Source organism: Rhinoderma darwinii, chromosome 7 (assembly GCF_050947455.1).
Source record: "Rhinoderma darwinii isolate aRhiDar2 chromosome 7, aRhiDar2.hap1, whole genome shotgun sequence".
NCBI lineage: Eukaryota > Metazoa > Chordata > Amphibia > Anura > Rhinodermatidae > Rhinoderma > Rhinoderma darwinii.
In genome coordinates, this window is record NC_134693.1 from 122988571 (window position 1) to 123004337 (window position 15767).

At 43.7% G+C, this 15767-nt stretch overlaps 1 protein-coding gene across 3 annotated transcripts in view; it reads left to right on the forward strand.

Annotated features, from left to right (window-relative positions):
* Positions 1 to 15767, forward strand: part of PXK (PX domain containing serine/threonine kinase like) — a 62867-nt gene that overhangs the window by 17038 nt on the left and 30062 nt on the right. For all 3 annotated transcript variants that reach the window (XM_075833945.1, XM_075833946.1, XM_075833947.1), the window contains exons 2-9: positions 2885 to 2935; positions 4446 to 4493; positions 7376 to 7562; positions 9965 to 10042; positions 10497 to 10570; positions 12900 to 12974; positions 13704 to 13808; positions 14740 to 14841. In XM_075833945.1, the coding sequence (XP_075690060.1) occupies positions 2885 to 2935; positions 4446 to 4493; positions 7376 to 7562; positions 9965 to 10042; positions 10497 to 10570; positions 12900 to 12974; positions 13704 to 13808; positions 14740 to 14841 (720 nt within the window). The remainder of the gene's footprint in view (positions 1 to 2884; positions 2936 to 4445; positions 4494 to 7375; positions 7563 to 9964; positions 10043 to 10496; positions 10571 to 12899; positions 12975 to 13703; positions 13809 to 14739; positions 14842 to 15767) is intronic.

Genomic DNA, 15767 nt, shown 5'->3' on the forward strand with positions numbered 1-15767 from the left:
AGACAGTAAGGTGTCAGGCATGAATGCGCCAATTACGCTGCCTGGCCCCTGTCAATCAAAGGGAGGGAGGGGGGTTGAACTGGGGAGCGACGTAAGAGCATTTAGGAGCAACATTGACGCCCTCGTTGCATCTAAATGCTCATTAGCATAAAGTTGATAAAACTGATTTCTCTACAAAGAAGGGAGTAAGCAGAAATTGAAAATAAACGCTAGAAACAGGTTAGTCTCCTCTACAATACACTGTTCGGCTTCGGTCACATCTGCGCTAGGGAATCGTTCCGACGTACCGTCTGAGGTTTCTGTCGGAACGGGGCCCTGACTGACACAAACGGAAACCAAAGGTTTGTGTTTCCATCACCATTGATTTCAATGGTGATGGATCCGGTGCCAGTGGTTTCTATTTGTCTCCGTTGTGCAAGGGTTCCGTCGTTTTGATGGAAGGAATAGCGCAGTCGACTATGAAGCCTATAAAAGCAATTTCCCTTCCTGTACTCCTGCCATAGAGCAGCCCTGTAGACGCTAACATCTCGTACTCAGTGAATGCCGTGATCCGGATACCTCAGTGAAACTTTGTGTTGAACTTGGACGTCCTTGGTGCATTATGAAAATACTGTGGCTGGTTTTTGCATTCTTACGAGATTTGCATGCTGGAATTCAGTAACTTCTTTTTTGCAGCTTAAGAACATTCTGTGTTCTAAGCATTTGAGAACTGAAGCTGAAGAACGAGATTGAGCCGCTTTGTTCTCTAACCCAAAGGGCATTCTACGTGTAAACACACAAACAATTTGGGGTGTTTTTACGTACCAGATCAGCATTGGGCTACATACATACGTTGCATATTTTGCTGCGGAAAATACGCACCAAAACCCCAGTGATATGCAGCTAAAAACCGCACCTAATCATCGTTTTTTTTTTTCGTTTTTCAGTGTGGTTTCTACATTTTGATGCGTTTTTTTTGTTCCGTTTTTATGCTGCGATTTTCCACCACACTAGGCAGGTACAATTCGCAAGTGGAAACGCAAGATAAATTGACATGCTGCGGATTCTAAAATACGCACCATAGGTCCATTTCCGTCCCGAAAAATACGGCAGCGTCTTCAGGAGATTTCCTGGAAACTCATTGACTATGCTGGTATTGTATTACGCTGCGGATTTGCCGCACGCATATCCGCAATGCAAAACCGCACGTAATACGCATCGTGTGCATTGAGTCTGAAGAACTGTTTTTGTGGGGGCTACAATTAGCGGACAGTCTACAGGATTTGCCCGCTTTATTACTGCATATTAGACGTCCGAAATTAATAGGCGCTGGACATTTTACTTAGAAATCCTTATAATGTGTTATGAAGTTTTGTAATGTACATTGTAACCCAATGTGGACCCCAAGCTAAAACTTGGGGGGCTGCAGCTACTTGGGGTGCAGTTAGTTTTATAGGTGCATATTTATGTGACTAGTCTGTAGGAAAATGGCATACACAAATTTAAAAGGGTTGTCTTGTCCATGGACTCCCTGTTATTGCAGCTCTGCTCCATTCACTTGAATAGGAATGAGCCGCAATACCAGACAGCAAGTGGACGAGAGTGGCGCTGTTTCTGTAGAGGAAAAAAAATAAAATAATTTTCCCGGGTCCTGGACAACCCCTTTAAATAGGAGCTGTTGCCTCTTTTGACATGTCTGTTTTAGTAAATAATTGTATTCTTCATGAAATAAAAATTCTATAACCTATTTTCTTAGAACTCTGTTGTGCCGTTCCTCAGTTATTCCTCCTAGAAAAGAATGAATAAATTGACAACTGGGTGTTAGCAGCTGGGGGGGTGTCCCTTCATGACACTGTCCAAATCACTGCTGACTGAGTGAGACTGTATAGGGACGCACCCCTTTGACAACCAGCTGTCACTTTATGCAAATGTCAGGAGTGGTGACAGGTCCTTTTTATGGAATCTTTCCTGTTTTGTAGGGAAGTGGCAGTAAAAGTGTATAGGTGTCAACTAGTCCTAATAATGCCATTCAAGGGGGTGTCCACTACTGGACAACTGATGACCGGATAGGTCATTAGTACATGATCTGTGGGCGTCCGACACCCGGACCCCCGCACCGTTAAGCTGCTCCGGTTGCCTCCGAGCACAGGACGTACATGCCGGAAGCAGTTGGCTCCGGCCACTGAATAGCGGCTGAGCTGCAGTACTGTTCAAGTGAATAGGAGCAGAGCTGCAGTTCGGCAGCACGGACGCTTTGCTATGTACGGAGCCAACTGCTTTAGTCTCCGTACATCGCATAATGGGCCATAACATCCGGTGCCCGTAGATAGCTGGAGCGGCTTAACTGCGCGGGTCCGGGTGTCGGACCCGTGACGATGATATACTGATGACCTGTCCGTTGGATAGGTAATCAGTTCATTAGTGGACAACCCCTTTAAGACCTTATTCACACGAACGTGTTAAACGTCCGTGTGGCGGCTGTTGAAACAACGGCCGCCACACGGACCTATATAATTCAGTGTGCCCATTCACACGGCCGTTTCAACGGACCGTGTGAAGGGTCCATGAGAAAATAGGACATGTCCTATCCACGCATCACGCATCCCTCCATAGACTCTCATCTATGGGGGATGCGTGACATCGCGTCCCGCAGCGCTGCGCACGGATGCACCTCGGATGTGAAAAACAGCAGTGTGAATCTATCCTCAATATTACATGATTTTCCTACCCTCATGGGCATTCTTATAATTTTCATTTGCATGGGAAACCTATATTATTTTAAACCAGCTCGGCCATCACTGTCTGCTGTTCTTTTTTTCACATTATGTACTCACTCTGCTCTGGACAATGTCGTTTTGGGGATAATTACGGTGCGTTACTCAATTCTGCTCTTTTTGTTCCACAGGAATACATCACACGTGTCCAGCGAGGCATATCCATGGAGAACAGCTGGCAGGTAATTCATGTCTTTATTTACACTTGTCAGCAGCATCTTGTACATTGCGAGCACGTCCTATAGTCACAAAGCGACTGCGGCTAAGAACACACCATTAATATTAGAACCCGTTAGAACGTTGCGTATCCAGGAGAAAAAGTAGCGGCTCTTACATTCTTCATATGCCTTGCCATGAGATTCACAGCACGAAGGCGGCAAATCTACAGCAAGTGCGTGCTGCCGTTATGTCAACATAGAACAGTTTCTTAGGATTACTGAGGTACATTTAACACTTTCTAGTTTCTTGCTGTTGTATATGAACCCAGAAAGTATACCGAGACCATCGCACATATGATATCCATTAGATACAAATTCTACCTTCTCGTGCAGATGCAGCGTCGCAGCTAAGAGGGGGGGGGGGGGGATTAATATTCAGTACTTTTTATACCTAATAGGCAGCATGGCCGAGAAATCGGTGTTTAATTCCCCCGACGCTGCGGTCACACATGTCACTGAGGTGGGCACCAAATCTCCTCCCAGAGGTGTTTTTTTCCTGAGCGTTTTTTGTCCGCTCACGATAAAAAAAAAAAGCTGCTTGACCTTCTTTGAGGCGTTTTCCGCCTCAAAAACCTCATTAAAATCAATGGGAGACGGATAAAAACGCCGTGAATAGCCGCAGCCGTTTTGTGACGTGGTCCTTGGCAAAAAACGCTCGCCGTTTTTTCCTTTACCTTGTGAACAAAAATGGCTCAAAAAAGAACCAAAAAAACGCATGTGGTACAAAACCACTTAAAAAAAAAAAAAAACGGAGCTGATTTTTCCAGGCAGAATTGTCTGCCCGCAAAAAACTCTGTGTGAGCTGACCCTAAGGGTAACTAGACTTTCAGAAAACTTCTGACATGTCATAGTGACATGTCAGAAGTTTTGGTCTGTGAGGGTCCGAGCACTGGGACCCCCTCCGATCACTAAAATCAAGCAGTAGAAGCGCTCAGGTGAGTGCTGAGCCGCTTGGTTTCTGATCGTCTTTTCTCTGAAAGCCAATGTAACGGTGTACGGACTCAATAGAAAGCCTACGGGCCCGTACACCGCTATATCGGCTTTCCGAGAAAAGACGATCAGAAACCAAGCGGCTCAGCACTCACCTGAGCGCTTCTACCACTTCGTTTTAGCGATCGGTGGGGGTTTCAATGCTTCGACCCTCACCCATCACAACTTCTGACATGTCATAGTGACAGAAGTTTAGTTACCCTTTAATGTGCAAGTGTTCCTTTACTTTCCTCACTGAACGCTACCAGCCCTGCCCCTCTACTCTAGCGGTCTCCTGATTGGAGTCGCACTTGCAAACGTGGCGACCAATTAAACATCGATATTAAAACAATGCCCCCCCCCCCCCCCCCCCCTCGTCTATAAAGGACTGTCAGCTATTTTGAGGCTTTAAAACTGCTGGCAGATTCGCTTTCAAGACGTTTTTTTTCATTTTGCCGGAGTTCTTCTTTAAGGTTTGCTGTATGATTTGTGTTCTGTCTTGCAGATAGTTAGAAGATATAGTGACTTTGACATGCTCAACAACAGCCTGCAGGTAAACTATGCTTCATGTTGTATTAAAGGGTTTTCTTTGAGTGCTTATGGATTCTTGTATATATTGATGATGATAAACCTAGTCATTTAATAGGGGAAATACCGATTCTATTCACATTCATAACGCGTCATCCTAATCTTCCCGGTTCTTGAATAGAATGCTAAAACTGCAGGTAAGACTGACACATGTACATAACAGTGGATGTGGGGACGATCCGTTTGTATGGAAAATAAATTTGCATTTTTATATAGAATATATGGGTGGCATAACCATAAAGACACTGTAGTGGCTGCTGGTCGTAATTGCCACGCAGACATTTTAAATCAAACTTTTAGGATGAAATGCTGCTTGCATCCAGCGCCCATATAGAAAAGCAGCACTTTCCGTTTTTATATTCAGCGATTTGCAAAATTACCCCAATTTGGACTGTGCTGACATTGCAGCGGAGACCGTGCCGAGCCGTGTGAAGGTGACACAGCTGAGAACGCTTCACTTAAAGACCCTCGTTCTGCACTCGTAGCTCGCCATCTCGTTTACTGCCGTTTTCGCTCTCTAATGTGCCTCGTTCCAGGTGTAATTGGATTTTCAGTCACTTGTCAGAACTGATCATTTCCATTGCTTTGATCTAGCACGTAAACTGGCAGTCCCGGCTTCATATCCTCTTCATTAGAGCGCCCGGGCTTTTCTCCGCTTAATGTGCGCAAATTGGATTTTTGGGACAGATGGTTAGGAAATCAATGCGTAAAAGCAGGACGTGTGATCGCGCTACATGTTCAGGTTATAGAATCAGGCTGGTGGAGAACAGGATGTTTTTGTGTCAGATGGGACGGTTTATTTTAAGGTTTGTCCCTGCAATCTTATCCTTCAGCCTGCAGACAGGCGTCTCTTCTGCTCCTTTGGAAGCCGTTCTCGCTGACGCTCATTAAAGTCCAAGAGCGCTTTCATCTGATTGGTGCATGACTATCATTTTTTTTTTTTTTTAGAAATCTAGCCTGGAAACGGCTGTTATGTCTCAATCACGGGGCTCGGGCTTCAGATGGTTTCATGATAAAAATCAAACAGTCATTTGTTATGTGTATGAGATCAATTTTCTGTCCACGCTTTATTCCCTCGCTGATCAAAAGACTCTTTATTCCCAGCGCTGTCGTTTGATTACATTGTGACTCGACGAAATCCGATGTGCATAAATGTTTAATACTGTATTGACACCTTTTATATCAAAGTCGCTTTGTTGTAGTATTCGTCTTCCTAATTAAAACCATCCCCGTTAAAAACCAGGAAATTGAGATTATGACTGCACTTAAAGAGGAGCTCTCCGCTCTCCTGCCATGTCTGATCTATTAAATACTTATATTTCCTATGAAATGACAAATCTGGAGCATATTTTCTTAGAACTCTGCATAGTGACGATTCTCTCGGAAATGCATGGATTGACATCTGGGCATTACCATTCTCCTTGTCAATGGAGTGTCAATGTAGTGTGTCGCTACACAGCCTGAAACTGTCTGCACTGATTGGACAGTATTAGGCCCCATGCACACAACCGTAGAATTTGTCCGTGATTGCGGTACGCAATTACGGACCAATTCACTTCTATCGACCATGGACACCTTCCCGTATATTTGCGGGAAGGTGTCCGGGCCGTAGAAAGCCTCCGCAAAAGATAAAACACGTCCTAACTTTTGCTTTTTACGGACCATGCTCCGGGAGCATGGGCCGAAAATGCGGGTGGCTGTCCGCGGCCGGCCACGGCCGTAATCGCGGACCGTGATTACAAGCATGGCTGTGTGCATGAGGGCTGTGTGCATGAGGCCTGAGTGTATAGGGACACACCTGATTGACGAGGGGAATGGTATCACCCAATTACCAATTTTATTCGTACATTTCGAGGAGGAATAACGGAGGAACGGCACAATGCAGAGATCTAAGAAAAGATGCTCCAGAATTGTTATTCTATGGGATATTAATGTATTTACCAAAACCTACACTTAAGGAGAGCTAACAGGTCCTATGGGCATTATAAAAGGGAGTCCCTCACTCAAAGCTCCCTCTGTTAACGAGAACAGAGCCACTGCAAAGAGTGGCTCTTACTCTGGAGGACCCACCACGACCATATATTACATGGTCACACATTGAATTCTATTTGAGAACTATGTTATGTATCTGTAATACTGACATGAGGTCTTAAATGGGTTCTCCGCTATAGACAATCCCTACTTGTTAGAAGGGTCCCACGACAATAAGCTGTTCACAAAGTGTCCCCTTGCTGTAACCCCCAGCGATCAGCTGTTTTCTATGGGGAAACCTGGCAATACGTGATCAATTTCCCTGCAGCGCCACCGCAGGGCAAAGTAAGCATTACACAGTGCTCATTCATATTAATAATAAAGGACAGAACAGGTCCTCCACAGCAAGAGATGCTCCTTGTAACCCGCTCTCTACTCTGGCCAAGAGATGAGGATCCTGAATAGGAGACCCCCCTCTATTAACTCAGATTTCCCTAATAGGGTGTATGAAAATGGATTTTCTAAACTGGACAATCCCTTTAAATCGGACTTGTCAGCTGAGCGTACATTCAGGAAAGGCTGTGAGTCATTGAGTGAGGGGGTTGGGTAAGGCAGATACACTAGTGCTAAGAGGCATCATATATACCAGCGGACACATCCTCTGTACAGAAAATTTGCACAAATTATTTGGAACAAACCAAGAGAATGTATTGGGAACATTATGCCTGCTCAGCAAAAGCCCATTATATCCGTCAACAAACATTGCCTCGTGATCCAGGTTAATCTGGTTACACAACCTTCTATGTTTGTTTTTCTAGGTTTGGTTTTTAGAACTTATGAACTGCTTTTTTGTTTGCTTTTATTTTTTTTTTGCAGATCTCCGGTTTAAGTCTACCGCTGCCTCCCAAGAAACTAATCAGAAACATGGATCGGGAATTCATTGCTGAGAGACAGAAAGGACTTCAGAATTATCTGAACTACATCACCTCCAATCATATCCTTAGCAGCTATGAAGCCGTCAAGAAATTCCTTGACCCCGGCAACTATTCTGCAAATTACACGGGTATGTGGTCAAAGTACAAACTGATCAGTAACACCACCTTTATATACTGAAAAGATCGATCTGCTACTCTCTATAAATGCGTCGTTTTTCCTCTTGCTTATAACGCGCCAACGTATTCCACTCTGCTGTGCAGAAACTGTTCACATATACATCAGTCCCTGCCCCTACTCTAGACAGAGGTGCAGGTAGTAGGTCCCCAAAGGGGCCCATAAATTAATCTCCCTATCTCAGAGACACACAGTAGTGCCAGTTTTATGAGGCCGATATCGGTAACACGGAATATCTGGCGCGGAGAACATACAAACGCCATGCAGATGTTGTCATTTGTAGGATTCGGACCCAGGACCCCAGTGACGCCCTTATGCATTCTATAAGAAATGGTTTTGATCCTGACCAACTAATTGGTACATATAGAAGTACTTCTGTTATCTCGTAGCTGTACTCGGACTATCCTTCTCAATTGGATCTATATGGATTCTTTTTTTTTAATTTAATATGTAACTGACAGTACTTGGAACTGTGTTTTCTTCAATGTAAGTGGTTAGGCTGGCCATATACGCTAGGTGTATGTCAGCCGAACCCAACTATTTCGGGGGGACTAGACGACCATCTAATGTGCATGGTGGTGTCCCGGCTCTCCCCCCGACTGCAGAATCAGGGAAGACCAGGGCATGTTGAATTTCAACATAACTAATTTTTGTGTTTGCAAATAGATAAGCTTTCTCTCTTCTCCCTGTTTAAAACACGTGCGTTCTCGCCTGAGTTGAGTGTGTTTGGAGGAGTCGGGAGGAATAGCGGTCAGACAATTGATCAAGTGTATGGCCATTTTTACATTCTTGTGCCTCGTTCACACCACCGAATTTTTACGCTGATCCCGAAGAGTTTTCCCGCGTCGGAATCGGCGTAAATTCTGTTGGTAACGGGACTCTCATTGATATTAATGGGAAACCGCCCCTTTTTTGGCGAAATTTTTAGCGGGTGGTATTGCAAACCCCCTTTCTGAAAATAAAATAAAAAAAGTGACGTGTCGCTACTTGTTGCAGTTTCCGCGGCGTATTCCGCTGCAAAACCATGTCGGAATCCACAAACCGATTATTCCCATTGAATCTGTAAATTCTGTATTCTAAAAAGTAAAAACACGCCCAGTTGGTCTTTAAGAAACGAAATCTAAAATTGCTCATAACTTACTCAAAAATGATCGTTTTTCAAAATAAAACCACTGTTGTAATCTACATTCCAGCGCCGATCAGATTATGTAGGAGATAGGGCATTTATAATCTGGTGACAGAGACTCTTTAAGAGTGCCCAGATATTAGATGAAAGTTAACAGAACCCGACTACTATCTAATGTGAAAGGGGTCTCTCGAACCTCCCCCATCGGCAGATGTCGTGGGCATAGAAAGATAAGGCATGTTGGATTTCAGCACACACTATGACACGAGAGATGTCTGGCAGTGGTGTACATAGCTATGGTGAGTATATGGGCAACATAAGAGCCGCTCTAGCTGAAGTGAAGGAGGGCAGAGCAGCAGTGTGGCGTGATTCTGTATAATCCGCATGTTCTGACATTGACATACAGGTTATTACTATGTGCACTGGGATCGTCCCGATTTACAGACGCGGTTTTTGTATTGTGGTTGGACGCAGTACATTTACCATGAATAGTTTTGTATTTGCAGTTAGTGCCGGAGAACACCTGGATTTCAGCTGCTCACTATATGAAGGACATGTTTGTTCCTCCCCACACAGTGCTATGGGAATACTAGAGGAACAATGACAGACGATGCAGCTGCCTCTGCTCCGCACACAATCCCTTTCACGAGCTGAAATATCTTGTTTTCATTATCAACATTTATTTGTCATTTGCCAAACCATTCCATAGAGCACGGTGATAACAAGAGATAACAAGACAGATGGTTCTCATATAGGGTGTGAGACAATACCCAAAACATACAGTTAAGGCTTCGTTCACATCTGCACTAGGGCTCCGTTACGTCGGAACGGAGCCTTCGAGTATATTCACATCTGGGTTGGGTCTCCATTCCTTAAAATTTGCATACAGCGCTATTTTTCCTGTTAAAACGGCGGACACCTCAGTGGCACCCGGCAGATCCCATTGAGATGTGAACAGAGCCTCGATTACAAAAATTAAGAGACCTCCTGTAATAAATCCCAACTATTTATCAAAAATAGGATCCTGTTAATATAGTAGAATGTCCATCTAAAATAACAATCACACCGTATATCAATATTTGTTAAATTTGTTTAATTTTTTTTTTGTATAATAGTTTCTACTAGTCCTTGATATTAAGGACAACGGTATCTTTCATGCAGAATGTTTTTTAATAATGTGACTCCTGCTCCATTGGCTTTCCCTCACACTTCTACCACTTTTCCTGCAGAAATTGCCTTGCAGCACGTCTCAATGTTTTTCCGATCGGAGCCCAAATTTGAGGTGGTTGAGCCCTTGAAAGACATCGGTGAGTTTAATATAGGTTATAAGTAGCATCAGCAGCGACTTGGAGTTGCTCGCTTAGGCTTCGTTCACGTCTGCGCCAGGCTCCCGTTCTGACCCTCCGTCGGAGCTTCCCATCGGAACGGGACCCCTGACTGAAACAAACCTTAGGTTTCCGTTTGCATCACCATTGATTTAAATGCTGACAGATCCGATGCCAATGGTTTCCGTTTGTCTCAGTCGTGCAAGGGTTTGACGGAATCAATAGAACCCTTGCAAAACCGAGACAAACGGAAATTATTGGCTCTGGATTCGTCGCCTTTGAAATCAATGGTGATGCAAACGGAAACCTGTGGTTTCAGTCAACGTCCCGTCCTGACGGGAAGCTCAGACGGAACGTCAGAACGGGACCCTGACGCAGACGTGAACGAGGCATTAGGTGAATGCATTGTCACTTGTCTGTTATTCCTCCTCTGTAGGTTGGAGACTGCGGAAAAGATATTTCCTAATGAAGTGTAAAAATCAGCCAAAAGAACATCTCGTCTTAAGCTGGGTAACGGCATCATTCATCTGCTTTATTTTACTATGGAGATTAATTGAAGCTGCTATGGGTGACAGTGATGTATATTTACGAAGTGTGTCATTAGGTCAGGTATTCTACTTTTCTAACAAACCCATTGCCCTCTTTTCTGAGATTGATGGATCCCTCTGGTCAACAGAACGTGAGCTGGACTGTCAGACCTCAGTGTCTCTTCTTGATACTGCCTGTAAAATATTAACCCATGCAGCTAGGTCCAGGGGAGCTCTGCTAATTCTGCCAGACGCTGCTCAGGTTCACGTTTGGTGCACCACAAAGCTGTAACACTACCACACCCTTAAAACAGAGGAAATGGGGGTGAAGAACGCTGCAAATGCCACTCTAAGCTAAGTTTTTGTTCTTGCTTTGCTTCGTCCTTATTTAACCCCTTCCCCCTGCTGGCATTCTGGGCCCTAATGACCAAGCCATTTTCTAAATTTTTCCATTGTCACATTCGAAGAGCTATAACTTTTTTATTTTTGCGTCGACATAGCTGTATAAGGTCTTGTTTTTTGCGACAGGTCTTGTAGTTTTTATTGGTACCATTTTGGAGAAGATGCGACTTTTTGATCACTTTTTATCAAATTTTTTTAAAGTCAGGATTAACAGAAAACAGCAATTCTTCCATAGTTTTTTATTTTATTTTTTACGGCGTTCACAGTGCGGGTTAAATAATGTAATCGATTTATAGTCGGGTCGTTACGGACGCGGCGATACCAAATATGTGTAACTTTTTTGCTTTATTGTGTTTTTTTTTAATAGTAAAGCAGTTTGTAAGGGGAAAAGGTGGGTTTTTCATTTATTTTTTTTTCACATTTTTTTTTTAATTAACTTTATTCAACTTTTTTTTACTTTTATACTAGTCCCACTAGGGGACTTCACAATGCGATCCTCATTATAATACACTGCAATACTTCTGTATTGCAGTGTATTACTGCCTGTCCGTTTAGCAGGCATTCATTACAGGCAGACCTGGGGGCCTTTATTAGGCCCCCGGCTGCCATCGGAGACACAGACACTCGGCGATCGTATCGCCGGGTGTCGGTGGGATGAGAGGGAGCTCCCTCCCTCTCTCCAAAACCACTCAGATGCGGTGCTCGCTATTGAGCACCGCATCTGAGGGGTTAAACGGGTGAGATCGATACTAATATCGATCTCACCCGGCAGAGCAGGGACGCCCCCAGCCCTCAGCTACGTCTGGCAGCTGAGAGCAGGGAGATTTGACAGCTCCCTGCTCTGTTTACTTTATTCTACAGCAGCGCCGTGGAATAGCGGCGCTGTAGAATAAAGCCCATTAATGACCGCCGTGAAAAGGCTAATCTGCGGTCATTAAGGGGTTGAAGTCTATGTACACCGTCACAACCATTTGTTTTTTGTTGAGTTATTTTGTTCCAATTAAATAAAAAAATAAAGTAATCGTTTTGTGTCTACTACTCCTATGCAGACCTATGCATCACCGTGGTAATAGACTACAAACAAACCCTGTGTAGTCTGATCCTACAGTCATAAGGTCCTTTTAACGAGCGCCTATCGACGAGAAAGGTTACACAGGGAGATGTGCTGCCGAGAACGATAATATTTTTGGTATTTAAAACGACACAATCCGCTGATGAGCGAGATTTTGCTCATTCATTGGCTTATCGTTGCCCTGTTTAACGCAGGGCAATTAACAGAAACTAGCGTTCTGTGAACGCTCGTTTGCCTGATAACTGGCCGGTGTAATAGGGCCCATACTGTCTTCCATCTGTCACCTACTTTTTGCTAATCTACCATACGTATTTTATCAAGAGAAACTGGGTAGATTGAAAGGAGTAACACATGACGTCCGGATCAGATTATACAGGGTTTTTAACCATTGAGACACAGATCTGCATAGAAAGTGTAGACCCAAAACAATAATTAAATTTCCCTGCATCTTTTTAGCAACTGATGCGTGAAACACGGACAGCTCACGGATGTCGTCCGTGGGCAGTCCGTGTTTTTCACGCAGCCATAGACTTCGATAGGCGACGAGGTCTGCAAAAACGGACCAAAATAGGATATGCGGTGTGTTTCACGCAACGCGCACACGCTGTGTGAAAAATCACGCTGGTCTGAATAGCCCTTTTGACTTGCATGGGTCCGTGTGCTGTTACTCCAACGGACAGGACGCAGAACACGCTTGTCTGAATGAGTCCTAAGTTCACTCGGAAGCAATGGTTACGCAAGACGTGTCTACTAATTTTATACATGATATCAGTACATAGCCCCAGTACTGAGAGCAATCCGGAACTAACCACATGTGATTTTTCCCTTTGTATTTTAGGCAGATTTGGGCCCTGATAAATACCTGCAGGATAAAGACTTTCAGTGTGCGATAAAACTGCTGCCATCGTGGACTGTGAGTATAGATTCATTCCCAGCTTTTCTTCCACTACCATGATCCTGCGCCTTGATCGATCGATGTAGATGTTGCAATTGTAATAGTAATTGGCTTTAAGATCCATGCACTTGACATTGCAGCATGCACGTACCCTATACAATTGCACAAAGTCCCTACTTTTTTGCATCAGGGACCTGTGGGTCCACTATATGGTTTTTCTGCAAAAATTCCACACTAATGTTTAGCTTTACAGTTGCTTCTAAGATACTAAATACACCCACAATGTGACTTTTAGAACATTTGGGCATCACAAAAGTTATGGTTATAGATGTTAGGTGTAGTGTCCCTTTAAGTCTTGGGCACAGCTGGAAATTACTACATCATTTGTATATTAGGGTAGTTTTTTATGGAGCCATAAATAATGACTTTGCCTCATTAATACAGGACCTTGTAGCTTTCCATGACATAATTCCCCAGTTTGGTGTTTCCGGGCTCTGGGCAGTCGCACTTCACTGGCATCAATGAATATTTAGAACATCACTCGTGTATGCAGCCTGAAAAATATCATAAGAAATATAGATATTTTACCAAGAGGAATTTCTCTGTGACTACAGTGTTTTCTAATGTTGAACCTACCAGTGCATTTGTTCCTGTGTCTGCAGTGGCCATTTTTACGTGGTTACGATCAGGCGCATTCTGATCTCTTTTACGTATTAATAAACTACATACATTTTGTCATTATGGCAGCACCCGTACATCTACCGCGTCATGTTTACCACAGCCAGCGAGTCGTCCGCCCTTGTTATCAGGCCGTTTAACGAAAAGGGAACCTTAAAGGATCTGATCTACAAGGTAACATATATATGAGAATGAACTGACGGGTTGTTGCCTATTTCCAGTTATCTATGAAAAACTTTACGCCTAATAAAACATTTTCTGGACAACCCCTTCTCTAATAGAGGACCTGCTGGCGATCAGTGGATTGCCGTTGGTCCGACGAGGGAAAGCTGTGGGCAGCTATACCTTTCACCTGCAGTGGCCACTGCAGGTGAAAAGTGGTATTACACGGAAATTTCACTTCATTTACGCAAGATAAATTGACATGCTGCAGATACAGAATCTGCACCGCAGATCAATTACCGCACGTGCTTTCTGTGCATTTTTCCCGCAGCGTATGGATGAGATTTGATCAAATCTCATCCACTTGCTGCACAGAAAGTCCGGTTGAAAATTCTGCAGCATTTCCTTCCCGTGTGCAGGAGGCCAAAAAGTGAGCGCTGTTATCTGGTTGCTATAAGCAGCAGCTCTGGAGAACAATTCTCCCCAATAATAATGACTTCTATAAAAGTCCCAGTTGTCCTTGTATTAATATGAGGTATATTAATAATCTATTCAGCTATTTCCGTGTTATCTTGGTCTCCCACATAGGAAACAGATGCTGGAAGACGGCTAGTAAAGGCGGCCGTTACATTGCCTGTAGGAGTTGTCCGCTATCCACATGCCGTGAACGGTGTATAAAGTCCTATTATTATATAACAATACCAATTCATAGGCCTTTGAGGGTTTGTGGAAAGCCGGACAGACGGAGCCGATGTTGTTGCCTCCGTTACTCTTACATTGTCCTCCGTTTTCCATTCATTTGAATGATCAGGCCTCTGACTGTATGAGGTGGCTACTAAATCATCAGGTTTTTGTTTTTTTTGTATCTGCGTTTCCTGGTTTATTTTTAGCCTCTTTTCGTTCTCAGTCGGGTGATTGTTTTTGTTTTTTTTTTCTCTTCTAGGCCAAACCTAAAGATCCCTTTCTGAAGAAATACTGTAATCCCAGAAAAATCCAAGGGCTGGAGCTGCACCAAATCAAGACGTTTGGGAGACAGATTTTAGAGGTATTGTTATGTCTAGAAAAACGCCATCATGTTTCCAATCCAAACACGGAATTATGTATTTCTGTATGAATCGCCGCTAATAGGACATTAAATAAACTACAAACTCCAGCTGCGTTTTTATTGGGTTTTGCGCTGGTTGTTGACACGGAGCACGGCAGACAAATAGATCTATATATAGAGGTTCCTCTCCGGGGACGTTGCACGTCTGTTCCTTCTGAGATCGCCGGTCTTTTTCTAGAATGGTTCTGTATATACACCTAGTTATTCTATCATTATTTACTTCTCTCTCATCAAAATGCTGTCTTTAGAGATCTGGTTAAATAGCCGCTGGAGTTCCGTTTTTATATTTCTATACAACTGCAAAGTTGTGAGGTTAAAGTGAATCTCCAGGAAACTCCCGAGACTTATTTGCCTCAGTATTCATGTAGCAAGTTGCCTGATAATCTTCCTTTTCCCACTATTGGTTTAGTTTTAAAATATCAGTGCTGCAGTGTAAAGTATGAGGAGGGACAGATTAGCAACCTGAGTCTGTGATGGAGTCAGAAAGTGGATTTAAGAGTATCTTAGACTTCCATTAGGAAAAACGGTTTCACGCCTGTTCACAGGTAAGTGTGTGGTATTGCAGGCCGGCCCCATTCACTTCGATAGGCTGAGCTGCAAACCAGACCCAACCCATAGACCGGTGTGGCGCTTTTTTTTTGGCAGAAAGCAGCCATGTTTTTCTAATTCTGTACAACCCCAGAGCTGTATGCTAATGGGGTAGGAGTAAAGAGCAACCCAGCAATCAGCACCGAGGCAAAGAAGAGATAAGCGTCACTAAAAAGTAGAGTTACATGGTAGGTTCAATCTCGCTATACAACAGCTTTAGTCCTATCATAGGCCGTAGTTATTTATTGCTGGATGTTTACCTTCTTTTTAAAGTAAAA